The following is a 27,871-nucleotide window of genomic DNA, read 5'->3' as shown; positions in this document are numbered from 1 at the left end:
CCCACAGAGGGGAAAAAAGTTTCAGAGGAGGATGAGGTAGGAGAGGAGGAAAGGGAAATGAAGAACATACCAATCTCCAAATGTTACTTAGTAATCCAGAAATCCCATTGAGTTCCACACAGGATGAAGTTTGCACCGTTTAGACACACAAGCCCCTTGTTAAGGCCATTCCCCCCCCCAATATTTCATCTTGCAGCAACTGTCAGACTGCAGATGTGGCCTTGACAGGCAACCACCACTCCCTGAGCAAGGCTGAGCCATCACACAGTGTTTGAAATGCAGACATCCTTGGCTCCATAAAAGAAATTCTATAATTCCACAGTCACTACTTCCACAAATCTTATCTGCCCAGAAGCATCTGTCACAGGGATGACAGGCGATTAATTGCCCCAGCTTTAAAGGGGGACTTCGGTGCCTGGGGCAGTGTCCTCTGCTCAGCCTGGATGGCCTTACCCCACAACACTGGGCAGCACCAGTAGCAGGTCCCATGGGAATCCCCAGAGCAAAGGTTGCTTTTGCTTCTTCTCTCCCCTTGTTAAAGCTCTACAGAAACCCTCCCATATGCAAGCAAGTCACCAGCTTGCCAGGCTCCAGGTATGGCTCTGGTTCCAAAACATTCTCCTGGTTTCTGTGTTGTAGTGAACAGCAGCTCTTGGCACCCCCGTGGGCACAAACACATTTCCACCTCAGATTTGCCAGGCGATATCGTGATCCTCTTTCAGTCACACTGATACCTCTGGGCACCAGTACTACACAGACAGACTGATCCACATGCCCTCCAGCTATCATCTTTTCTTCCCTTAATCATCATCTGTCCTCTCTTTTGGTAGCCCCCTTAACTTTTCTAACATGAGTATGCTAAGCAAAGCTTCAGTTTGAAAGCAAATAAAACCCAGAAGAGGCATGGCCGAGAGTCTGGAAATACTGTCTCCCAAAACAGGGCCACCTGAGAATTTCTGCTGGCAGAGCTCTGAAGTCTCCTGCCCTACTGGGTAGCCCTGGCAGACACCACCACTACCACATGGGGTACTTGCTCCTTTACCCAGCCCCACCCTTACAGCACACTGCTCTGCTGGCTCCACAGGGTCTGGTTCAGAAACATTTAGATGCTTTAAATGAGTATTTTAAAAGTATAGAGTTCTAAAGAAGAGGGCCCACCAATAGCCTCTCAGCTCTTCTCTGGGATACATTGCTATATCCTGTTCAAGGTGAGCTTGCCACCAACACAGTAGTGTTAAGATATCTGGAAAGCTCTCCTGCCTGGCTATGATCTATTCCTTTTAATCCAAACAGTTCACAGAAGAGATAAACATTCTTCTAAGTAGGGGAACAGAGGAGAAGCAAGAGCATTGTCTGATATCAAACCAGCATCAGAACCAAGACTAAACTATGCCAGGTCACCTAAACCTTGTTCCCATGGCCACCCCTCAATCCCTCTATCCCCACAACACTGCAGAGCAGAAATACTTTTTCTTATAAGCACACAGTGAACTGTTTGTTCCACTCTGTATTTGTCATGCAGGCCCACCAGTGAATGTCAGCTGCAACATTTTCATCAACAGCTTTGGTTCGATTGCAGAAACAACTATGGTAAGTAAAAATCCCAGCACAGCTGCTCAGCTACTGGCTCAGCCTCATTGCACTCCCAGCAACTGCAGCATCACCCTCCTCTTTAATCCAACTAGAGGAAAATACTGTCTGTGTTCAAGTTTACCTAGGGCTTGAGTAAATTAATGGTCAACACACAAGACTCACACTGCATGTGGTTGAAGATCACAGTCTCCAAGAGTCTCTACAAAAACCACTGTACAGGCAATGTATAAGGGTCAGAAAAAGAAACAGTCTTTTTCTGAAGACTTGCCTAAGGCTCCAAGCTCAGAGGCAGTTGCAGATACTTTAAGTGCCTATAAATCCAGAAGTCTGAACACTAAGCGAAGGGAAACCAGTTTAGCTTAAATTCAATCAGCACCAGATTTCAAAAATTTCAGATTTTTTTTCTTGGAGAGACATTTCTCTTAGACAATGATTTTTAATTTTAAAAAAAAAACAAATATTTGCAAGTTAAGGCTTAACTTCAGACAAAATGAACATGACTAAATGCTGTATCCAACTGGCACGACACTAGGATCAGAGGATCACTAGAACAGAAGATAATTGCTCCATCTGAAAACTATTAAAGGTTGGTTGTGACATAATCAGTGGCAAAGGAAAACTCTGGAGGCACAGTGCCTTACCTCTGTGCTAATTAAAGATAATCCAGAAAGATAAAGTTTAATTACCTTCATTCAACATCTTTTTCTTGAAAGATGTTGAATGAAGAATGCAAGACTCCAACTTCAAGGGTTTTATGCATTCAAGTAGGATGTTACAGGCTTTACATATAGATCACACCCCTTAATTTAAGGAGTTACTTGTCATGCACATCACTGTCAGAGGATATCAACAGTTTTATACCTGGGGTTACAAGTCTCTTCTGACACTATACCATTCTTCTGGAAATGTTTGGGACTGGGGACTGTTCAATTCCAGCAACAGGGAAAAAAAAAAATCTGTATATCTTTGTGCTTGGACAGAGTAACATTTCATATGTGGATTGCAGAATTTGTCAGAGTTCACAGGTGAGAAGTGTATTCATGGATTCATTTGTATATAATGGAAAATCAGGAGAACTAGACCCAAAACACACACCTAGTCCTAATTTTATTGGATACCTCCTTTGGTGTGACAGAAAAAAATACCTTATTCCTATACAATCTAACAGAGACGATCCAGAGTGGACGGGAGAGGGACAGGTCCACAAGGGAACCCTGTGCAACGTTCAGAGCACATTATAATGACATGTTTCTCAATATCTGTCTGACGCTGAGATCCATTGGAGCAGTCACATGAAGACACCACAGGATCCCTGTAAACAGGATGCTCCCTAAATTAGCACAGACTAGCATGAGAGAGAGAGAGAGATGCAGTTCACCTCCAAGACATGCTGCAGGGACTTGCTATCCTCTCCAGATGCCACTCATTTCATAGTCTATCTTCCATAGTAAAAATTCCCATGGGAACCCTAGAACACCCTCTGGGCACATTGCTTTGTTTAGAAATACCCAAGCCAGCTCTGACAAGCTAGTCCAGATGTCAGGCTGACACAGCATTGCACACAACCTAACATAGCACACTTCTTTAGGGACAGCAACTCTGCTTGTAAACGCTGATGAGAACACAAACAACACGGGTACTGAAGCACCTAAAAATGATATCCCAGCAAGTCAGAGCAGTGTTTGGGATTTGCTGACTTGGGGTTTACCCTGCAGAGAAGCCAGTCTCTCTTCTCGCTGCTTCAGGATGCAGCAGGTCAGTGTCAGCTCCCCACCACAGTTTCTAGGAAAGGCAGAAGGTCTCATTATGAAGGGATTTTGAAACAGACTGGACTACTTTGAATTCAAACCAGTGATAAAATATCAGGGGGCTCAGGTGGTGGTGGAGGAGTTGAAGTTTGGGTGGCAGAGAAGCAATTCAATGCTTTACCATAAGGAAAGCAACAATCTCTCCTTGACCCCTGGGACTGATGATAGTAACTCACCACAAGTTGCTTTGCTGGCCAAAAGAGAAAAACAGTATGGTTTAAACTTCAATCATTAGGCACCCTAAGCCTGGACAGGTTCAGGTATCAAGTACTACATCATCTTATATTTGGTTACTATTGCACTACTAGCTGCAGGAGAAGAGTAGCAGGTTTTTATGGATACCACATAAGCAATTAGAGAAAGCTTTAAAATATTACCATAATAGGGTCATTTGTTCCTACAGAAAATACCACTGATGTCTTTTAAATTTACATTGCTTGAATCTCACAGATCAGCATAAATCATGAGGTCACCATGAAGCAGATTATAGAAACTGGAGCTAACTGCTCACTTACAGCTTAAGGTGTCATGTAAGGTAGAGTAATAGGAGAAAATAGAGGAAAATAGTCCAAACCAGGCACATGATGTAGCCACTTCTGTCAACAAACCTCAGAAGGGAAGATAATGAGTTGAGGCCACGAGAAGGCACAGAATTCCCAGAGCAAGCAGAAAGCTGATGTCTGCCCCAGAAAGGCTCAAAATGAACCAAGCAAGAAATGGAGACCTGAAAACTGCTGCAAGGATAGAGGGAAGGAGAAGGAAAAACAAAGCCATCCACCAAAATGAACTCCCCAAAGCAAAGCTGACTGCAAGCAAGGGAAGAAGGCTCCTTTAGGCATCCTACAGGACTAAAGACCCAACATAAAAGCCTCTAGCGGTGCTTTTAGTGGTGCAACTGATTGGATACTTATGTTAGATCACAGCTCATGGCTTATATCCATCAGCCTCATTTGCAACCAGCTCTAAAGATAAGGGAACCTGAGACTTGGAACACATCCCTGTGAACCCAACAACTGCTTCAAGGGGAGAGAGATTACCCACTACAACAGCCAGACAATCTCCTTCTGACCCAAAACATTATCACAATAGGGTATCCAACAACAAGGGATTCCATAGGACAAATGCAAGATACATCCACTCTATCTGCTTAGTTTTATTAAAAACACCAAACCTCCACAGACACCCCAAACCACAAGCTGTTAAATCCTTTTTTGCTCTTCAAAAACGAGCACTTTTCCCCTCAGCCATACCAGAGCAGGAAATCCATAGCAAAGCTACAGATTCTTCATTCAAAATGAAACAGAAGTCAGGCAACAGAGTCTTGGTTTTAAGTGAATAATCTGCATTGGCTTTGGTTTTTCTTTGTAGTATGAGACAACTGGTAGGATTATCTGAGCATTTCATCCAACAAATTTCCTGCTATAACAGCAAGCTTGGAATTAAGCAATGCCATCAATCTCTTCCAATGGAAGCTGCAGTTTTATGGCTCTCTCACTAGCTCAGGCACTTTGGAGCATTTTATATATAGTGAAGGCACACAGAGAAAGAGGAATATATTTTTTATGTCATCACCTAGAATTATAGCTAGCTGGACTCAGTGCTCAAGATGACCCCTTCCAGCCTCATGCTTTAAAAAGGACACACAGAGCAAACAGCAAAAGAAAGAAAACCACAAAACAGCACAGGCTCCTCTAGACACAGTGTAGATATGCAAATTTATTTTTGCTTCTTTCATGCCTTAGTTATTCCATCTGAAAAGATCAGGACAAATGTGACCTTCCAGCCAGCTGCAACACAGCCACAATTGGCCTCCTAGCATCTCCTAAGGATGGAAGAAGCTGGAGGCTGCAACTGTCCAAATGTTAAATACTTGTTCAGAGCCATCTGTAGATGATATTTCCAAGATAACAAAACATGCTGCAAAACAGACTAAGCAATTCACTCCAGCCTCACAAGCCATGGTGCAGCAGACAGCAAATACGAAGCAAATGATGAAGCGTGTGGGTCGCACATTTAATACTGGGTCCACCCACCCCAAGGTCAGCAGAAGATGTAAGTATCATTACACAAAGCCTGTAGGAAAAAGCTGGGTTTTGAGCTCAGTTTTCTGCAGTCAGTCATTCTTAAAACCAACCATCAGTCCCACAGAGATAATAAGCATATAACAAGTCACGCAACACAAAATGAAAAGGTTTTCACAACACCTCACAATCTGGTGTAATTTCAACGTTAGACCTGCAGCATTTTGACTATCTTTATGATTGGAGCTAATCTTTGCAGTGAATGGAGAAGAACAGGGGGAGAAGAAAAGAAAGCCATGAAGTAGGACCATGCAACTTAAATATGAGGACATACACAAGGGAAAAAAAAAAACAAGCTGAAGAATTGAAGAACAAGATCTCACTACTAAATTCCTAAATTTGACATTCGAGATGCTGGCTACAGCCCACCACCACCATTCCTGGCCCAGAAAGATATAACTTCCCCTCCCTTCATAGGGAAAAGCTTTCTGATTTAAATTCCAGCCCCAAACACCCACACTTATTAAGCACAAGGGCACTGCTCCCACCCCTTCACTACATGCCTACCTTGCTCCAGCAACAGAACTTGTCCTCAGAAGCACCTCCAACACAACTACTACTCACAGCAGCTCCTCCCCTCAGCCCAGCTGTGGCTTTCATACCAGGCTTCAAATTGGCCACTTGGCTACAGCTGTGGCAAGGTAACAAGGTTCCTTACCAACCCTTTGAGATCTGCCCCAGTATGTTGGGTTTTTTTGAATCAGTCTGTTGTAGTGCTCATTTGCAAGGCAAATAACCTTAAATATGCTTGTTCACTCCATGTCTACAGAATGAACTCAGAGGTAATACAGCTTGCTGTGCTTTGCTGCCCAGGTGGGGTAACAGAATCCCCTCCTGAGGGTGTTCAGTCTCTACCCTGTTTTTTTCATCAGCAAAATGTAAATTTATCAAGGTGAGATCTCACTAAGAGACTGGTCTGATAGAACCCTGGAGTCAAGGACCAAAACCTTTTGGCTTTCCTGAGTCTCCATCCCTTCTTCACAGCGCTCCCTCCAGCCTGCCACTGCTTTCTTCAGCTCACTCAGCATCAGATGCCAAGACTGAGGTACCTTGAGAAGAAAAACTCTGAAATGATCTTCTGTTTCCTTGTCTCCTTGTGAGGTCACTAAGCAGAATTTCATTTCAGCATTATCAAATTGAACTGCTTTGATCACTTCAGTTATTTTTTTCATGCCCTGTGTTATTTCCCCGTTGGGAGTAAAATGCCTTTGCACCAAATTGCAAAGCTCCTGAATGCCTTCATGACACAGAGCTGCTGCTCTCCCCTCCCAAGCCAGCCAGAGGAGCAGGCTGCACAAGATAATCAATGCCTGGATGTGATTGGCACACAAATGAGGAGCTCAAGTGATAAGAAGAATAGGGAGAAAGAGATTTTTTTCTTTTGCTGAATTTACAGCCCAAATAAAACCTTTTTTATTTTTTTTTCCTTTAAAGTTCACACCAGAAATTGGTCCATTCTGTCCATCATTTAGGAATATCTGTGGACTTCTTTGTGATGTTAATTAAGATCTCATACAACAGCATCCAGGAGAAACACTGTATGTCTTCAGGTAGCCAACAAATGGGAGTTGTTCGGCTCATCACCTCCCAGCTTGACTGCAATGACTAGGCACGAAGCTTTCAACACACAGGATCCTTTGGCTGGTACAGAACACTGCAACCCTTATCTTAGACTGTGTCACAGCCACAGACATACCCACAGACCTCTCCCTGCCTTTGCTGGCTCCTCAGACAGTCTCACATCCCATCTGCAGTGACAGTGCTTGTTTTTACATTTGTGTTTAAATAAGCCTGCACACAAGAAAACTAAAAGTTTGCTCGGTGCCTTCAATACTACAGTGCAATGCAACTGTTTGTCATAAGGGAAAAGGCACCTTGGAGGAGAAATATATTCTCAGTGGCCAGGCCAGGACTCTGGATTAAACCCTCTGAGAAGAAAGATCTTCATCACCATACACACATATATGATTTAGGTACAATCCTGACACCATAAAATGGCCAAGGCAGAGAACTGCATTCACTGCATGTGTTACATTTCTTTGTCCTTGCTTTTTTATACCACAACGTAAATGCTCAGGTGTCTTTATTCCAAAGCAAAAAAATTATCCATTGCAAACGCTTGTCTCCAAAGGAGGAGCACAAAAAATAGCACACACCAGAGTGACTCACCACACCACTGAACATCCCCTGCATGGAGGTAGTGCAGTCTCACACACCACTCATCCTCAACATGCCCCTGGCCTGTTCCCATGCAGGAGGTGAGTACAGGACTCATGGCCTGTGGAGCTGAGTTAGGAGGAGCCTTCCCACAGCCATCTACTGTGATAAATGTGTTTTCATTTGGCCCACAAGCATGTGATGAAGGTCCTTCATCATGGTAATGAAGGCAAATCATTCACCAATATGTGGCTTCTTACACCTGCTGTGGTGGCAACATAAACCACACTACACCTTTCTTCTCACCCTTTCCTTCCCTTTATAGCAAGTTTTGGAGCTGAAGCAGTGATTTTATTCCAGCAACAAAGCTTATCCACAGGAACACAGGCTGCTGTAGAGAGATTGGCTCCTTTCTCCCCTCCCCCCACCTCCACCACTCCATCACATTGAGAACACTTCTGGGCAGCTACCACTGAAGTTTCTTCCAAACATGAGTTTAATTTGTGTCGTACATGACATGAGCCCCCAACCGGAGCTGACCTGCTAGCATCCAGCTTATTTGTAGCTGAATAAGCAAAACAACCTTTTGCTTTCTACCTATTAGGTCAGTGACATTGATTTCCCCTGACTGCAATGGCTGAGGATCTTGACGTGCAGAAAAGGGAGAACTGAAAGTACACAAGGTGTTCAGGGAGCTGCTGCCTGCCGTGGGAAGTGGAGAGTCAGGGCTGCTCCCATTTTCAGGTTTGCGTGATGAGCTAGTCCTGCACTAAGACCCTGGTTCCTGGCTGTCCACAGCTATTCACATTTTCTCAAGACACATTATCCAGGGCCGACAGAGATGAATAATTAAGTCAGAGCGATGCACTAGGACTTGTGAAGGTGACATTCGGCACATCAGCAGAAGGAGAGAGTGTTGCAACTCTTTTTCCATGTTCAGAAGTCTGCTCCTTTTAGCATCAAGTCCTTGGTCCATTTGCTGTTGTCATAATCATTATGTCATTAGCAGCTTCTGTGCTCTGAGGATGCAGATGGCACTAAGTGGCTTGAAACAGATGGGCTTGGCTATGAACTGACCCATCCAAAGCACAAAATACCCAAGACACATTCCTCTCCCAACCCTCCAGTATGACTGGACTCTACAAGTCCTATTCTCCTGGACAACAGGCTGCAGGTTCATAGTCAAGGGGGCACCTAAGGCAGCAACATCAGAAAGATTCTTCTCTATGTGCACGCCAGAGCTTGTGTTCTCCAGATGGAAAAACAAGACCTGGTGGCAGAGACAGGGAGATCCCCTCAGGGGTGCCAAATAATCTCACTGAAAGAAAGGTCCTAATGCCTGCAGCAGGTATTAGATACCACCTAACACGTCAGGCACTCTCCATTAACTGTCTCTTGATAAAAGACCTCACAGAATATTAGTATTAGAAAAGCACCAAAGAAACTCTTACTAATGATAGCAACTATTAGTTTGGGCCAGGGCAGGGAAATTGGTTTATTATATGCTGTTCTTCAGACTCTATCTGCCTCTATACTTAGAAAGTGTCAATTAATGTATGGACATGCAGCTTTTATCCCTCTCCTGATAGCTGGCATGTCCTCCCCCCATCTCAATTTATAGGCTCACTTTCTTATGTGAAATTCAGCAGAAAAGGGGCACACAGATCACTCTGGGAAGATATTGGTCAGATAAAGAGAACAGAAGCTGCCTTTAGTTGTTCATGAGAGCATCTGAGCTCAATCTCAGCTGCCAGCCTTGGCCTGGAGAGCTCAAGGGAGCTGTAGGACATACAGTTATGAGTCAGTCATCATTTTGCATAGTGTTGGAGGACTAGCTTCGATTAAAGAAGATGGCCATCCTATAAAATCTGTAGTATTTATGGTATTTTGACTTTAAAGAGGGGAACCCAGAATGCTCACTTAGGTTTAGGACAGCAGACTTCATCCACATTCTCTCATTCACACACTCTCATCAAGGGCAACTGGTCCCATCATTGCATCCAAGTTATCCGTACATTATGGATACACAGGAAATATCCCTTCTATAGACTGCCCGTCTCACTGTGCCTTTTCCTTTTCACAAGGCTGGAGGAACCACAGACAGTCACAATGAGGGATGGTTCTACACTGAAAGGGAGATGGCTTCAGCCTCCTTTCCCCCTTAATCCTCTGCAACAATCATCTTGCTGACACCAGTCCTCACGACCCTTGCAACTGAACATCACTTCTTCAGCCCTGGGGTTCAGACTAGAGGTCTTGACACTTCACACACAGCTGATGATAGCTGTGGTGGAGGGATGCAAGGATAGGCAGCTGCTCATGCTATGAGAGAGCTGTAAGCTACGGAGCTAAAAATAACAACAGCTCCTAAAGAAACATTGCCAAGAAGGCTCATCATAGCTTGAGAACATAGACCTAGACATGGTTTGTTTTTGAGAATGATTTTAATACATGCTACCCAGTTCTCAGCACCTTCAGCCTGCTCTGAGCACTAACTGCATTTCTCTGCTCCCTGCTTACACCATGCAGGACTACAGGGTGAACATCTTCCTGCGACAGCAGTGGAATGACCCACGGCTGGCGTACAACGAATACCCTGATGACTCCTTGGACCTGGACCCCTCTATGCTGGACTCCATCTGGAAGCCTGACTTGTTCTTTGCTAATGAGAAAGGGGCCCATTTCCATGAGATTACCACAGACAACAAGCTTCTGAGGATCTCCAGAAATGGCAACGTCCTCTACAGCATCAGGTGAGGTGACTCAATGGGAAGAACTCCACCAAGGCAGGGGAGGGCAGAGCTCAGCTCCCACTCTTCAATCCTCAAATGAGAAAGTGAAGACTTCAAGCATGCCATTAGATAAATGGGAAATTGAGTTGTTGGGGTTTTTTTTAAGAGGGACATCATGCAATTAACAGTGTGGTAACAATGTGGAGACCTCTGGAGATCTCCCTTATAACCTTGCCCTGATGATTGACAATAGCAGGTCAGGCAGCTGTGGCATGTTGGGGCCAAACTGAACAATCTCATGGACGGAGATCCCATGACCTCTGTGGACAGCCTATGCCAGTGTTTCATCTTCTTTCTGGGGCAGAATCCTTCACACAAAAGAAGACAAATGCCATTTATATCCAGCATTAACCTGTGCTCACAAGCAGTGAGGTGTACAGCTCCCTGTTTGTACATGGCAACTGTGGGAGTAACATGCTGCAAGTAAAGATGCCTTTCCCCAACTACCCCAAGTGGAATTCTTCTGAGAAAGTGCCGCTATCTAGCTGAGCTTCAAGTCCTAGTTTTGCAATAGTACCATACTTTAAAAAAAAAAAAAAATGGAAACTTATTTTCAGAAACAATTTTGTTTGGAGAAGGGAGAGAAAAAACTTCAATGAAAAAGAGAGGCTGGGAAATGCCTCCTTAGGTCAGCAGTTGAATCTATTGGAGCAGAAGGATGTCAGTCCTTCAGCCACATGGTTGCCACTTGCTGCTGCTTCTACAACAGGTAGAAAAGTCAATCAGAAAGGTGTTAGCCAAAGTATATTGAGACAGAGGGTTGGTCTGGGAAGGAATCTAGCTCATCTCTACCTTTCTCAGTTTAAGGACTTCTGCTCCTCACTAGTAGAATTCTTAACATCCCTAAAGTAAAATTGTTGAGATATTATACTAGCACAACCTAAAACCAGTTGTACCAGGTGAAAACTAGTAGAAGCCATAAGAACTATGTTTTGAAAGCTGCCGCATTTCTTGAGAAAAAAAACCAAAAAATTAGGGAAATTGCTAAGTAGAGCTCTCCGAGTTTGTCTCAGCATAACTCTTCCCATTTATCCCTTTATTGCCAGATCTGAGAATCCATCAGTGAAGCTGAACTAATTGCACTGAATTTCCCAAAGGAAATCAATCCAATCCCCCACCTTTACTTCACTGCCAACCCCATCCACTCTTTATTTCAAACCGATGAAATTAAGATCAAACCTTATGAGCTTAAAGAAGGAAAGTTGAACTCTACCTTGAAGGCTTTTTTACCTCATGTGTAACATAAATTTGCCCAAGGTACACACATCCCATCTCACACTGCAGCTCCCAGTGGAAGCTATGGGGAAGGAAAAGCAGCATGGAGCTGTGAAATGGAAAATAAACAGCTTAATATTGCAATGTAGACAGGCTCTATCAAACATCAAGGTGGTTCCAGTCCAAAGACCAGATCCCTCATGGCTAAAACAGTAAGAGAATTCCCATGCACGTTGGCTGAACGTGGAAACCTCATATTTCTTAACGACTAAAAAGAAAAAGGCAGATGGTAAAAGTGCCACCAGCAACTTGGCAGTAGGCATGGCACAGAGTCCTGTTCCAGGGGGGTTTGCAGGAGCACAGAGGGGGAATACTGGGTCACACCAGCCCTGGGGTTGCTTCGTTAAACAGAGCAATGACTCAGCAGGGGACATGCAGCAATCTGACTTTCCTGATCACTCTTTTCAAGGCAAAACCTCTTTCTGTTTAAAAAAAAAAACCAAAACTTCCTTCTCCCCCTCATCTCCAAATAATATAGGTTTCTTTTAAAGTACATTTTCCTGGGGGAAAAAAAAAAAAAAGCACATTCATGATGGAAGAGCCCAATGTAAATGCAAAGAGTTTCCAAAAGGAGTCTTTCCCTTTTAAAAAGAAAAAAAAAAAAGTTTCTGTCCAAAGTGCTCTGCCATTTTCTAACTGGCTCTTTGCTACTATTTGACTAGAGCCAAATCTAGTGAAGACACTTACAAGAAGTTGGACTTTGTCCCACGGACCCAAGATTCGGTATGCTCAGCACCGAGTTCACCCAAAACCACCCCTGAGGATTTCACTTGCTGATCCCTTCTCAGCACATGCTTCTCTAGTGTGTGCTCAGCATCTCATGAGCTAGCCACAGTCACCCCTGTTTCACATCTGACAGATTGTTACAATAAATTCTCCTCAAAGGCCTTGTCTGAATATCTAATTGAAGGGTCATCTGTCTGATTGATCAGAGATGAAGTCCCCTGCCAGAGATGTGATGAGAAACACAAAGTGGGCAAAGGCTGGTGGTGACTATCTTCTACTAAGGGGCTTGTTTAGAAACAAAAATACAATTGTTTTCACTTAAAGGAAATTTGAACAAGTTGATTCTTTCTGCTGTCACAACATCTTCTGTCCCAACATGGCTGTAAAGTCAAGCAGAGATTTTCTTCCAACCTAAAGATTTAAGTCAAACTAACTTTCCCTCCTGTTAAGTTTCTTGTAGGTGTGATGATAGAAAAATTCAATTCCTAGCCCCCAGGAAATCCTGCTATTTCTACATCGAGGCAAAAAGCTGAAAAATGTAAACATGCCAGGGAATGGCATTTTCAGTATTATCAAACCAAAGAACACAATTCTAGCTATCTGAATCAAATCATTTAATATCAGCTTGTTGAACCAAACAAATGCTCTGAGCGTAGATCATGGTATAGGGCAGCACAACAGTATGTCACAGAAAAAGCAGCCTGCACCTGGTGGAAAATGGAGCTTGAAAGACAAGAACAGAGGTGTCAAGATGCTCAGCAGGTACTGAGGAAGATACAGAGGTTCATACTGACTCATCACAGGGCATTTTCCCTGCAGAAAATCCCACCAAGCTCTCATTTCCCCCACAGCAATCTGTGATCTTGACCCAACTTCCTTTTTCTGTTTTGTTCTGACACAGAAATGTTCTGTTCAGAGATTTCCAAACAGTCCCAGCCTCTAAAAATTCATCTGGGGAGTCCAAAGAATGGGTCTGAGCTTGCTGCTAATCCAGACTGTTGTGAAACTAAGGCAAGAAATGAAGACAGATGCAGCAAACTGTTTGGTGTTGGAACTCTTTGTTCTGCACAGTCCACAACAACATTCCAGTCAAATGCCATCTGCAGCAGGCGCCTCTGATGAGAGTTGTAGCACAGACCCAAATCCTTGGCACTGCTGCTGCTTTCCAACACCATGTATGAAAACACAGGCAGGGAAGAGGTGAATGATCGCTCATACCCCTCAGCACACCAGCATGGCTTGGGCGAGGTACCAGCCTGTTTGCAACATGGGTGAACATGGATTCACCCTCTCATGAGTACCACAAGCTGTTTGGCATTCTCCTGTGCTGTCTTCTCTCCTCAGGATCACGCTGACTCTGGCCTGCCCCATGGACCTGAAGAACTTCCCCATGGACGTACAGACATGCATCATGCAGTTAGAAAGCTGTGAGTCCTGTGTACAACTCCATTTTGGAGAGGAGACAGCATGTTTTCTCTCTCCCACTTCCCCTCCACCTGCTTCCTCAGCTGCAACTCATTCCCAGTTCAGCCTTCACTGGAGGCTTGCTCAAGAACCACTTGCTCAGGATTTTCCATTCATTCAGCACGTGACATTTACTAGAGAAGACAAACCTTAAATATCCCACGAGGGGAGCCCTGGTTTGCTTGTATTTACCTTGGCCTTTCACTTTGGAGGAGAAAGGTGAAAGTGTTTTCAGCTACAAATGGGATTTTTTTCTCTCTAGATGAACATTTGCCCCTTGTACATGTTGCTTATCCCAAAGGAGGGAAAGACAAGGAACAATTTCATTCAGGGATTAAGTCTTAAAAAATAGCAAACAGCTTAAGAAGCCAAATTCAAGGGGAGAAAAAAAAAAAAAGTGATTTATTGCAGACAGTTCATTGCACACCATCACAGCTCCAGTGCAGGTCACTACCCTTCCACCATGCACATAAGCAGTTCTCCCTCCACCCAAATCCTATTCATTACAGCATTGCCAAGGAGGGCCAAGATAAGTCCCTGCCTTCAACTATAGCTCTCTTCTACAAATCTGTCCCTTTCCAGATCAGCATTGAATGTTTCACACAATATTTGTCCACTTTTCTCAACAGTTGGCTACACGATGAATGATCTGATATTTGAGTGGCAAGAAAAAGGAGCTGTGCAAGTTGCTGACGGGCTGACGTTGCCTCAGTTTATCCTCAAAGAAGAAAAAGACTTGAGATACTGCACAAAGCACTACAACACAGGTCAGTGCTGTTTGCCCATGGCTGTTGGGTTCATTAGAGAGTAATTTGGGACTGTGCATTTGCCAAAGTCTCTTGCTAGGCTTGCTGGCACTTGTGATACAAGGCTTGCCCTACGCAGCCAGGATCAACATATTTTGTATGTATGAATACACGTAGAAATGCTGACAGTAAATATTCACATATATAGCCAATAAAAAACTAATAGACACAAAAGTGTGGAACCCTTTTTTCCCCAGTAACACCTGTACCAGTTCAAGGGTGTTTGTGTCTGGACCTTCTCCCCCAGCATCTTTTATCTTTGATGTAAGGAAGCAGCTGAAATTTAGGTGACAAAGGACATACTGCCACGAGCTTTCTTGTTGCATATTCATATTTCAGAGCTAAGCAACAGCAATTATTCTCCTCCTCTGACAAGACTCTGGTTCTAAGCCATGCAAGGAAAGTTCCCAGACAATAGCTGAAAATAGGAGACTCACTGAAGGGCATTGTCAGTAATCTTCCACGTTATCTCCTGTCCTTCTCAGGCAAGTTCACCTGTATAGAAGCTCGTTTCCACCTGGAGCGGCAGATGGGCTATTACTTGATCCAGATGTACATCCCCAGCCTCCTTATAGTCATTTTGTCCTGGATCTCCTTCTGGATCAATATGGATGCTGCACCTGCTCGGGTTGGCCTGGGGATCACCACGGTGCTCACTATGACCACACAGAGCTCTGGTTCCCGAGCATCGCTGCCCAAGGTAGGGAACATGGTTATCTTTGCAGAAGGACAAAAGGTGCACTTTCTGAGGACACCACGTAAGTGACTACATAGATCCTCAACACAAGAGGCATTCTGCTGCATTGCCCTATTCCAGTTTAAGGGGAAACAAAAGAATTTCCAAGCCCTTCCTGCAAAAGCCTTAGTGGAGATGCTATGATTAGCAGTAAACCTTCTCCTAAGATTCATCACCCACCCCAAGATCCACCATAGATCCCAGCAGCCAGGAGCTCTGTACCTTGCAAACCTCTGGAACAACCACATATGGATGTGCACTCTACATTCATCATACTTTTATAATACTTTTACTGAATCTCCCTGTTGTGAAGGGCTTCTGGTATGACCAGATTGGATCACTATTTTCCTTGCATATAAACACCACAATCCAGACCTGAATAAATTAAGAACCATGGAATTATTGCTACTTAAGAGCCCAGGAATAGTTTCAGTGACCTGATAATACTTCCATGTTAAATGAGATAGATTTCGATATCCGAGAGCAGATGTCAACCATATCATAGCTTGATCAACTCCTTCCAAGAACCCTGGGAGTAACACATAAAATAGCAAGCAGAGAAGCATTTGGGTGAATGACAGCTGGACTCAGTCTCTCTCTCTGACTCCTAGGTGTCCTATGTGAAGGCCATAGACATCTGGATGGCCGTATGCTTGCTGTTTGTGTTTTCTGCACTTCTAGAGTATGCTGCCGTCAACTTCGTGTCTCGGCAGCACAAAGAGCTGCTCAGGTTCAGAAGGAAGAGGAGACACCATAAGGTAATACATAAAGCATGAAGGACACAGCTGGAATCTGTCCCAGCAGAACATCACTACATGGCCAACTGAACCGAGCCACTAGCTCCCAGGGAAGTCCTCAGTAAATGGTTAGATGTTAAGGAAGGTCACACATCACAAAGCAGAGCTACCTCAGTGAATTGTGTCTCTTCTAACAGTTTGCTGACCCCAGGAGTCTAGCAAGCTGGATTTTGTTAGCTAGCCAAGTGGTCTAAGCCAAAAGGGTTGTCCTCAACAAAACAGTTTTCACATGGCAGTGTTCTGATCTGAATTCTCTTCAGAACACACAGCGAGGGCTGGGGGGAGGAAGGCAGGGAGGTGTGAGGGATATCTATCAGAGAACAGCATCCCCCAACAAGACAGCCTACATTAGCCCAGAGGTAAGTAACACCTCTCTTGTCTCTGTCATTTCTGTATTCAAAAGCATCTGCTTCTCAGAGTGACTGCAGATTCCTCTCGGAAGGAAGGAGCAGGATGCTCAGCCTTAGCCTCGCTCCGTGCTTCCTCGCCATGACTGATGCCAATCCAAGCATGCATGAGTCACGTAGATGTCCACCTCCTGCAGCCTAGACTCTCCTAGCTTTTAGGCTGAAGCACTTCAGCAAAGATTTCACCTAACAAGATGCACTAGAAAGAAACATAAAGGTGACTGTGATCGTAAGACCAAAGGCACTTAAAAATTGTTCTTAATTCACTGATAGAATCAGGCAGGTGGCATCACGTTCTCAGCACCAGGCCTGAGAGGCCACCCTCAGCTAGCACAAAAAAAAAACCAGTAAATTTGCTAAGAAAGGAAAAATCCCAGAAAAAATTGCTGATGAGAATCTCAAGAGAGCCCCTAGGAGATCACCATGGTCTGCCTAAAATATCCCCTCTAGGTGTTTTTTCTGCTCCTGATTTTAAAGAGCCCTCCACAATCCATCCCAGCCAGAGACCCCCCTTTCTATTGCTTCACTGTCCCAACCATGAAAAGTCTTCCCCAGGTTCTAACCCATCCTACAGCAGTTCCCAGTGTGTGCCTGGAGAACCGCCACCGTTCCAGGAGGCACTGGGGGCTAAGGAGCAGGAATCCCTCTCTCCTGTAGGTTTGCCTCTCTGCTTTCAGTTGTTCCATCTGGGAACGGGAGATAATTGTTCACTTGTCCCCAGCCCAGTCAGAAGGGATGAAAAGTGTTGGACAAAGGCAAGGGAAAAGAAATAGCAGATGAGACCATCAGCACGCATTGATTGTGTCTGGCCAGAGCAAGACCCTGCCATCTCAAAATCAATGAGATAGTTTTGGTTCAGAAGATGCAGCCAAAGCTAAAACCACCCAACGCAGATGCCTCGTAACGCTTTTATCTCTTCATCTAGATTCAGGCATCCTGCCTCTGAATCTGTGCTGTTGTATGCAAATTGCTCTGTTGATAAAACAATAAGGAGAAAAAAAGCCACTAATATCCAGATGAGATTAAAATATATTTGCCAGGGATGTTCCATTGAACACAAGGCTGCTATTACAATCCTTGCCCAATCTCACAGCAGTTTAATTAGAACAAAGAATAAACAAAAACACTTACAAAAGCAAAATGAACACGGTTTGCAGGCTCATCAGAAAACTATGAGCTGACTGCAAATAAGCAAATGGGTTAGTGCAGCTGCCAAAGAACTTAATTGCTCTGTCCTGATGTCCTGACTTGTCCGGGTAGCTCTGCCTGGTTTAGGTATGACGTGCCAGGCTGAAAACAAGTGTGATGTTGCAGTGGTCCGTGCTAGTGGAGGCAGCTGGGGAGAGGATCAGCCCACGTCCACATTTATTAGGTCTGCCTAAATCTAAACCTAGCAGCCATTCTTCACAGCTCAATGAGCCAGACAATGTGCCACGGTCTGGTATTTATACAAGTGAATCCAGACAAATCAGTTTCTTCCTTTCCTCAGAGTTAGATGCAAGTTGCTCGCATGTTCTCATTGTTAAGAGTTTTTCTTCCTCCCTAAAAAATAAAAATCAGATCAATAAATATCTGTTTCCAGGTTTCAGTCATCCCTTTCCATTTCTGAGCCACCTCTTACCTCCTTCCCTCTGGAAGAAGGGTGAGGATTAAACCAGAAAAATTAACTAGACAGCTGACTCCAAACCCATTACTCTGTCTGTATTTACTGAGGCAGACAGGTCCTGGAGTGGGGATTGTGAGAGCTAGGAAAAGTTACTGTTCCTTTGAGATATGGACCAGTCTGGTTTCTGCAGCCCTCAGCTCCCAGTTCAAACAGTGACTTACTAGATCTCCAAGCACACAGAGTCACTCAGCCCCAAGAGCACCTGGGTGCTAATTTTTTTGTGTCTCAGTTTCCCCTGCCAGTGCACTGTCCTCTCACAGAGGCATTGTTAGGAGTCAAAGACATTTAAGGATTGTCAAAACTCAGATGTCAGGGACCACAGATACACCAAGATGACACAGAGCAGGGAAGAATTATCCAAAAGCCTACAAAACTGTCTTAGCCAGGACTCTGAAATAAGCCTGCTGGCAGGTCACACAACCCACCAGCTTGCCACCCTCCAAAACAAACCCACCCAAAAGAAGGAAGGTTTGATTTTGAGGTGTTTTGCTTTGCTCAGCTATGCCAGCGTGTTCTCCCCTCTGCTCCCCCATGCCAACCCTGCAGTGCAGTGCCTCCATCCCATGCAGCTACCTGCTCAATGCAGTGGCCATCCAGAAAAGACACTCTGCAAAGGAGAGAGGAAGGGGCAGCAGGGTTATGAGGGAGGGGGCCAGGAGGTCCATGCTGGGGAACACAGGTCAGTGTTGGGGGACACAGCATAGGTCAGCCTCTGAGACGATCAGAACCATTGGTTCAACAATTAGCCTTGATGACCTGTAGTCAAGAGACTTTGGTTTCTGACCCTGACTCTGGAATTCACTGGTTGTATTAGTTTGGCCAGACTTGGTTTTCCTTGTAATTACATCCCTTTGTTGAATAAAATCAGGCTAAATCATTCTGAGAAGACTGCAAGCCCTCCACCAAAAATGAGCAACATTTGCCTTTAGATTGGAAAATAACTTCCTTTTTTCCTCAATGATTTGAATCAGGACAAGCAACCACATCTTACCCACTGATAGACAGAAGGGCGTTTCTGTTCCTCACCTGGAATACGGCTTGTGGGCTGGGGGGCTCCAGGGGGCAGGCGACTGGAGGGCTGGTCGCACGCTGCCTGCAGAGGTCTTTTCCTGGACAGGTCTCAGCATCTGCTCATCCATGTAACTCTGTAGGAAGTCTCATGGTGTGGCTTCACCTACACGAATTACATGGAGCCCACTCCTTCTGGGCAAGCTGATACAGCACAGGCAGAGCAAAGAAGGTGCTGATAGGAGCAGCGGGAGGGAGGGAGGGCGAGAGGGAGAGGCAGAAGCAAAACAGGGGATGCAACTGGATAAATGAAAGCAGTGCCATAAACCCTTCAAGTATGTCAAAGACCATGGTGGGGTAGAAGCGAGTGCAGTTCTCCATGGGGCGCCTGGATCCCCTGATTTGCATCTGTGCATCACACAGCTGGCACCCTTCTATAAGGCTGATCTCCCAAGAGCAGAGGGTCCATCCAAGGGCGCCGAGCTCAACGGCAGCGCCTTTCCCTGGCAGAGCAGGAATCCATCAGCTGAGAGCCTTATAGCGAGGGTGCACCATCTATATCTCATTTTAAGTAGAGCCCCATGCTGAATCTGTTTCAGGAGGACGACGCTGGGGAAGGCAGGTTCAACTTCACTGCCTACGGGATGGGACCAGCTTGCCTACAAGCCAAGGATGGCATCTCGGTGAAGGGAGCCAACAACAACAACACGGCCAACCCCGTGCCCCCGCCCTCCCGCTCCCCCGAGGAGATGCGCAAGCTCTTCATCCAGAGGGCCAAGAAGATCGACAAGATCTCGCGCATTGGCTTCCCCATGGCCTTCCTCATCTTCAACATTTTCTACTGGATCATCTACAAGATCGTCCGCAGAGAGGACGTACACAACCAGTGAGGGATGGGGAGCCGCTGGGAGGGAGCGAGCGATCCTTTAGATATGTGCAATAGCAATGCAGCTATGCATGAATTTAAGAATGTGGCAATATCTACTAAAAAAAAAGGGGGGAGGGGGGCTGGGAGGGACTTTTAATCATGTGAACTGAGGATAACAGCACAGGGAGGAGGAAACGAAGCTCTTGATCTGGGGAGAGCAGGGTGGGGTTTAGTTTTACAGCATAGGAAGGTTTGGATTGCTCCAGTTGCAATCCAAGCGGTGTAATATATTAATATATATTCATGCTTAATTATAATGCAAAAAGAAAACAGTCAAAAAAAAAGAAGATAAAAAAAAATCCTTTTTTTTAGCCTATTAACAGCTTAGATTCTCAAGTCACTGGAATGATTCATAATTCCATGTGCAGAAAGAACTGCAATTATGCTTTATGACTTTTGCTATAGAAAGGCCATACCAGTCAAGCATGGAGAGGGAAAAAAAAAATCCCTAACAAAAGGAAAAAAAAAAAAAACACCAACAAGAAAATCATTCCATGTTCCTCTAGGTTTTGCACTTTGAAAACTAGGTAGATGGGGAACCTTAAGAAAGAGGCTGTGGATGGTTGTTTATTTTATATATTTACTTTTTTCAGTCACGGGTTTGCCGATCAAACACTTTGTGACTTTTGGTTAGCAGAAAGCAAACACATTATCTCTCTCATCCCCATCAGAGAGCATCCAGTGGGGAACCTGAGAAGGACATCAGGGCCTTCATCAGAAATCGCAGGTACCTTCTGTCCTTATAAATGACCTGGCAGGATTCAAGTCCTAGGAGTCAGAAATATTATTCAGAAGACTAGAACTGATGAAGGATTTTAAAAACAGATTCTTTTTCTTTTTTTTTTTTCCAAACCCCTTTCTGCCATGTTTGTTTACAATCAGGGGATGGAAGCATTGGATGAGTTAAAGCAGAAATTATATTTAAAATATAGAGAAAACCAGGCATAACCATGTCTTGCTACAACAGGACCGGGCAAATGGCAATATATTCAGGAAGGGGGTGGGGGGAGAAGTGTACAGAGAGAGTGGTTCTTATTTTCAGACATTTCATAGCAGTTATATTAATAGTGAAGCAGGGCCAAAGGACCCAAAAAGTCTATTTTTGTACCTATTTTGGTGCTGCATTTAGCTTTAATGCAGATGGGAAGATGGAGCAGGCTGCTCAGCCCCTCTCTGCTACCCAGCAGAGTGCTGGGGAAGGTTGGCACAGTTTGTGGGGGATGGGGAAGGGGGGAGGGAGGTGGGAATGGGTGACCAAAGGGGTTTCCCTTTGGCCAAGCGGTAGCACAGGTTGATGTTGGTGTTTGGGGCAGGGGGCAAGTGCCAAGCACCTCCAGGGTGTTATTTGAAAGCCTGGCTTGGGGCTGGCAAGGGCAAATCAAGGGCTTGGTAGCCCACTTGCCTCTCTGGGACCCTGGGCATGAGCCAGGCTGCACCACCCAGGGTGATTCAGGCGGGTTCGTTTGCACTTTAGTGAGACAGGTAAAAGAGCGTGAAGGAAGAGACAATCAGTCTGCACTGGAGCACTTGGGGTCAGGCCTGCATTAGGCACTAAACCACGGCAGAGAGACAAGTGGCACCCAAGGGGTGCTTCCATTTTCCTTCCTCTGCTCCATCTCCTAGCTCAGGACTGGACCAGAGCTGACCTGGGCTGCAGGGACCAGAGAAGCTCCTGCTTGCAGAGGCTGCATACTCCATGGCAGCTGGAACAGCTCACAGCAAAGTGCCCTCTTGCACTGTCAGGTCCAGTCTGGCCCAGATCAGCAACATCTAAGCCTGGGAGGTGGGAGCCTATGCTCAGTGATGGGGGTGCCAACCAGCACAGCTATGGGAGGAGGCAGAGGAAGCACGTGGACCTGTGAGCTCACCAAGCACAGGGCTGGTGCCAAGAGGAGAAAGCTCAGAATGCAGTCAAGCCTCTCGTGGGCTGAGTAGAGGAACACCCCTCTCCAAGGCTGCCAAATCAGCACCTTTTACCAGCACTAAATACACTTTATTTAAAGAAAAATAGAAAGGAAAAAAAAAAAAAAAAAAAAAAAAAAAAGGAACAAACCATGGGTAAGAAACAACAAGAAAAAAAAACCAGGAGAAAAGCAAAGAAAACAGGATGGTCACTGTGTGGACTAGGGCAAATCCTAATATTTCCTAACATTTTGGCAAAGGCCACGTAGCTTTCTGAGTCCCTTTGTGCTGGGTGAGAGAGGGAAAGGTCATGAGATAGCAGTGTGAGTCAGTACCTCACCCCTCCCTCTGCTGGGGCAGCAGAAGAGCTGTGGGCTGAGGACTTCTCCTTCCCCTGGCAGCCAGCGCCTTCCCAAGTGGGCAGATCTCAGGCTGAGGAGCACGGGCATTCTCTGATGCTAGGAGAACTTCCCGAGCCTTGGCTAGAGCCCAGCTCTGCTGCTGGCTCTGGTTCTGCTGGCTGAAGGACTGAGCTCTGCCTGCAGGGAGCCAGCCGGGCATCCCAGCCGCGGGTTCTGCGACTGCAAAGGGCACGTCCTGCTCCGAGATGAAGGGGCACAGCCAGGGAATTCCCTCCCTGCCCAGCAGTAGGGCAGGGGCTGGGCAGCCCACGCAGAGGAGCAGCCACAGATCACTGTCATCGGGGCAAAAAAAGCTCCTGCCTCTATCTTGCAGTCTCACCAGGCTAGCTGGGGTGGCTCAGCAGGGCACAGCCAGCTGCAGGGCTGTGGGTGCCCTTCCCAGCTGGGGCTGCTCGAAGGAATCACCCACAGGCTGCTAAAAATCCCATGCACCATCCTCCCACCCAAGTGAGTTTTGAACCTACATCCCAAGGGCAAGACCAGAGCAAGGAGAAGGGACACATTTCCACCTCCCTCCATTCTGCTTTTAGAGAAAGGCCTCAGGATTGAAGAGGAAGACCATGTTTATCCTAGATTTATTGCTTGGAGATGTATATAAGCTCACAGTTACTGCTCTGCTAGAGCTCCAGTGTCACTTCTTAGCACTACGTAAGGCCAGAAGAGGCTAAATTAGGGACTAAAAATAGCCAGAAAGATACTTGTGCTTCCTGCTCTTACAAAAGCACTTCAGCTGCTAGTGAAGCCCACGGGAGTTTAGGGACTGAAGTAAAAATTACACATTTGCCTACCTACCTTTGCATCTGGTTTGGCTCTGCCAAGCACCAGGTCCATTTGATGCTCCCTGTAAGCAGCATTACTCTCTCTTCATTAAGCAGTGAGTTTCCATCCAGGCTGTTTTCCAGCCCCAGGGCTGTCTGCATGGTGATAGCGAGCAGCACTTGCATCCCAATGTGAAACACGCTGAGGTCTTGGCAAAGGTCTGGCAGTGCTGAGGTAGCTGTCCCACAGATGTCCTGCCAGGCAGTTTCATCACGTAGGCAAGACCTTAGACTGTCCTAGAAGCCCCTGGCAAGTCTGTGCAGTTTTCAAAAATCAAACATTTTTCTCCATCTGTACTAAGCTGTGTTTAGTCTCTCTATTGCAACAGAATTCGCTTTGATAACCTATCTCATCTTCAAAGTAGGCTGCTTTAATAGTGCCAGCAATTACATATATTAATAAGAATGTACAGGATTTGATATTGCAAGGTGGCTTCCAGGCATACTGATGGAATTTAACTCAGTCGTTGTTCACTTTTGTTAAGAACAAGGCTTAAAAGCAAAAACTCTGAATAAAATACAGAGCAGTCAGGCTGGAAGTAAAGAGAGAAAATAGGATCCTAATTCACCTGGACTTTTTGGAAAAATGGAGCTTTATCCCAAGCAATATTATTACCAGATGTTGCTGGAAACTTATCACTTTATGAGTAGGAATTAATTTTCCATCTCTAGAAATACTGTGGAAAAGAAGAAAAGTAGGATAAACTTTTTATTTTTTTTGTCCAGTAGATGAGATATTCCCCACATTAATTCCTCATTAAAGCAGCTTTCTGCCTGGGATGCCAGTACCATGGCAATCTGAAAGAGGTGCTGAAGAGGGTCCAGGACAGAGCAGTGAGCCTGTGATCTGGTACAGACTGCAGGCTTAGCCTTGACCCTGGCAAAGCATCAGAATGCCCACACAGGCAGGGGCATTTGCTTCATGGGTCTGGCAGTGCCCTCCCTCCTCCCTCCTGCCCTAGAAGCCTTTGCTGGTCAGGGCTGAGGGACTTCATTCCAAAAAGCATCGGTGCTGAATGTTCTCACATCCTGTGAACAGAAACACTTACTTGTTCTCCCCAGACTTTTCTGGAAGGCTTGGGTTTGCTTATTTTTTTCCTGCCTCTTTTGAAGATCTTTAATGTTAAGGCAAATTCAAGACAACTCATATTATACTATCAGTTGTCCTTTGTCTCGGTTGTAATTTGAAGACTGTGCTTAGTTTCCTAATGCTGGTGGGAAAAGGCTAGAAGTATTTAAAACATATTTTTTCAAAAAAAAAAGAAAGGAACAGATGAAAGGAGAAGAGTATTTTAAATGGTGCCATATTTTTTCACAGATTTTATATAATCATATTTTTGTATTCTACTACCATTCCTTAATAAAACATAGCTCTTATCCCTGTGCCAGAGACCACCTCTTCAATACCCCACTCCTTGCTCCAAAACCTTGCTACCAGCAGCAGAAGATAGTGTAATATGGACCCTTCTCCCTCAAAACCAATCCTACCTACATCAGGCATCTCCTGTAAGCAGCAGGTCCTGCCCTGCCAGAGCATCCCACAGAGCTCACTTCAGTAAAAGAAGCAGCTGATCCCTTCCCTGCTAGAAAGCACCTGGCACTCTCCTGTCTTCTCCTCCAAAGGAGATGTAAGGGGTATATTGTGCTGCTCCAACAGATCTCCATCATTTGTATGGATACTGTATACTATTTGAGCAGAAAATTGAGATACTTGATTGTTCTTCTGGGTGCCAGGATGAGCACCAGAGCAGAAGCTAATACTCATTCATTTTAGCATCTTCAAAATTACTTCAGGTCCTTTAAGTCTTCCCATCCCTTCATCTCCTTCACAATTATTTCTTCAGGGCAATTGCACATCTCTCTTGCTCAAATGAATCTACACAAGTCTCCTTCCTCCCTCATTCAAGTATATTGCATTCTTCTCTGCTCATCTCCCTTCCTTCACCACCTGAACTCCCATTTCTACAGAGCTAAGTTCCTCAGCTCTGCAACCTTTGAAGGGCCTGGCACAGGTAGGGAAATACAGATCAGAATATGTCAATAAAACAATTTCTCCTGAGCAGGCAGGGTAACAGTTACCAGAAGTGCTATCATAGAAAGCCATGCACAAAGAGGACTCCAGGCAGTGCAAGGGTGGCCAGCAAGGTCTGTGTGAAAGCAGAGCAGCAGAAATCAGAGGGAAGGAAAAATTTTGGGCTGGTATCCCTGTAGGGCTCCATGTTTAGCAATGATCCAGCTATATAGCAGCTGCCTATTGGAAATCAGGTTCTTATATTCCCAGTCTCCTCCTACTGTGGTGTGCAGCAGAGGGCCACAGGAGAAATAAGTTGTTGTGACCAAGGCAACAGGTAAGGAAGAGTTGCCTGTTTTGCACAGGGCATCTGCTCAGAGCTACTCCAGGCTCTGCTTACAGCTGATGAGGAGACACTGGTGCTTGCACTAGGCAAGTCATTCTCCTCTGAGAATTGCTGAGATGAGCAGCCCTTGGGTGATGTCCTCGGGTGATCCCACACTGAGGGAACACTGAAGCACAGTCTGGGCTGGAGATCCTGGAGTTAGCTTGGCAACAGGAAGCACAGGTTAAGCCAGGTGAGGAATCCCAACCTGCCATCTCCCCTGCAGTGGGCTGAACTTTTTGTCTGTGGGGTCTGCAGCTTTCTTGGTTTCTCTCTACCCTCACTCACTCCATCGTGTTGTCCCAGTACCACACTGTCAGCAGAGGACCCAAGCTCCTGGTACCGTAATGTGGCAAAGGACACAAACCACCTGGCAGTCTATAAATAGAGGGATGATTTCAGCAACTAGCAGAGGAAATTACTGGTTAAATTGTCAAATGAGGATCCTGGCATAGATGGGAAGAGAAGGGGAAGGAAAAGCAATAGGAGAGGTTTGTTTGCATGCCACACCACTGTGTCCTCCTGGCACTCAAGGCAGACAGTGAGAACATGTATGATGCAAGAGTCAAGCTGGCAGCAGGAACTAAGAGATTATATTAAGTAATTGTGATTCCAAGCCTAGCAAACCTAAGTTGCAGTCCTCATGCACTTCACTAGCTGGTTTCTGAGTAGAAATTGTAAGGGAGCCTCGTGTTTGTGACATTAATGCTCCTGGGGGAGTGCTGAAGCCCACCATGGGACAGGGCCAGCTCCCAGCAGTGCTGGAGATGGGTTAGCCAGGCTTTGGCCCAGGACACGTGCAGGGAGAGTACATGCCCTGGGAGCAGACTCAGCACAAGGGGATGTTGCTGCTTTGTGGGAAGGCTGGGATGGCTTCACGTTGGCTTTGTCTCATCAGCACTCAGAGTATCACTTCTGGGGCTTGCAGGGTGTGCTTAGTGCTGACACTACTCCTAACCAACAGCCACAAAAAGCACAAGGGAGAGGGACCTCAGCAGCTTCCCAGCAGCAGTAGTCCTCAGCAAGGAGAGAGGATTCAAAACCCTACTATCTGTTCCCAGCCTGAGGTTCAGATACACTGGTGTTTCCTGTACAAAATCATCCATCTTCTGGGCATGGGATGATACCACCATAAATAAGCCATCAGCCTGGCTTCAAATTAGCTTTTATTTATAGATGTGCCACTTGAATTGCTTAAGTGGTTTAAGCCAAACAAGGACACCACCTTCACCTACCCAGGGAGCTTGGCTGAGCCTGGCTGTGGCACATGGTACCAGCACTAACTACGTGCCCTGCCTTAGAGCTGCAAGTGTGTCATTGCTATGGCAGGCATGTCCAGCTTGGCACAAGCAGGGACAGGTAGAGCTGGCCCAGAGCTGCCAACTCTGAGGGGCACAGAGCTCACAAGTAGCTTTTGATGCCAAGGCTTTGGGGAAGCTGGTCCCAGGATTGTTAGCATCATAGGAAGCCGAAGTCTCCCTCCCCAGTGGGTCTATAGGAAGACAGGTCTGCCTTATTTAGGTGCTTGGCAATATTGGGGCACTGTTGGGTTACTGGTCTGACAAAAAAAAGGAATGAAACTTCAGGCAACAGACCAGCTGAGCCAGCTGGCCTGGGTTGAGCACACCACAGAATTTGGGCACTAAATTACAGCCCCAGGTTCAAGTCTGAATCAGCCCTGCAGCGAAGACACCCCCAGTGACAATCACAGTAGAGCTGATTAAATCAGTATTGCCCCATCATAGCCCTGCAGAGATCAACAGGCTTCAGCTCCCACCCACAGCAGAACTGGGGCTTGGCCTTCAGTGCTTTTTGCTTACACCTAATCCCCAAACAGTGACCTTTAGTGAACTGAAACTATGCAATATTGAAGAGATTGTGCCAAGGGTGGTGCCTTAGGCACCTCTCCTGGATATGCACTTACATGTGTTTAAAAGTTCCCTCATCACAGTTGCTTGTGATGAGCTAAAGAAACACTCGAGCCCCTGAGGAGCAGGGGCAGCTCTGGAGCTTGTGATGTGCCACAGGTGGCCACAACTGTGTTGTGACCACAGCTTCTAGTCCAGCTCTGCTCCTCAGGCATGTTAGG

At 45.6% G+C, this 27,871-nt stretch overlaps 1 protein-coding gene across 1 annotated transcript in view; it reads left to right on the top strand.

The window, feature by feature from the left end:
• Window positions 1-20,206, top strand: part of GLRA1 (glycine receptor, alpha 1) — a 38,502-nt gene extending 18,296 nt beyond the window's left edge. Inside the window, exons 3-9 of the mRNA XM_008941181.1 lie at window positions 1,523-1,590; window positions 10,169-10,392; window positions 13,777-13,859; window positions 14,526-14,663; window positions 15,188-15,402; window positions 16,050-16,196; window positions 19,916-20,206. Of these exons, the coding sequence (XP_008939429.1) occupies window positions 1,523-1,590; window positions 10,169-10,392; window positions 13,777-13,859; window positions 14,526-14,663; window positions 15,188-15,402; window positions 16,050-16,196; window positions 19,916-20,206 (1,166 nt within the window). The remainder of the gene's footprint in view (window positions 1-1,522; window positions 1,591-10,168; window positions 10,393-13,776; window positions 13,860-14,525; window positions 14,664-15,187; window positions 15,403-16,049; window positions 16,197-19,915) is intronic.
• Window positions 20,207-27,871: the final 7,665 nt, after the last annotated feature.

The sequence above is a fragment of the Merops nubicus genome, unplaced genomic scaffold, assembly GCF_000691845.1.
Source record: "Merops nubicus isolate BGI_N331 unplaced genomic scaffold, ASM69184v1 scaffold1045, whole genome shotgun sequence".
NCBI classification, from domain to species: domain Eukaryota; kingdom Metazoa; phylum Chordata; class Aves; order Coraciiformes; family Meropidae; genus Merops; species Merops nubicus.
The sequence above is the reverse complement of the archived record's forward strand: the minus strand, read 5'-3'. Positions and strand labels throughout refer to the sequence as shown.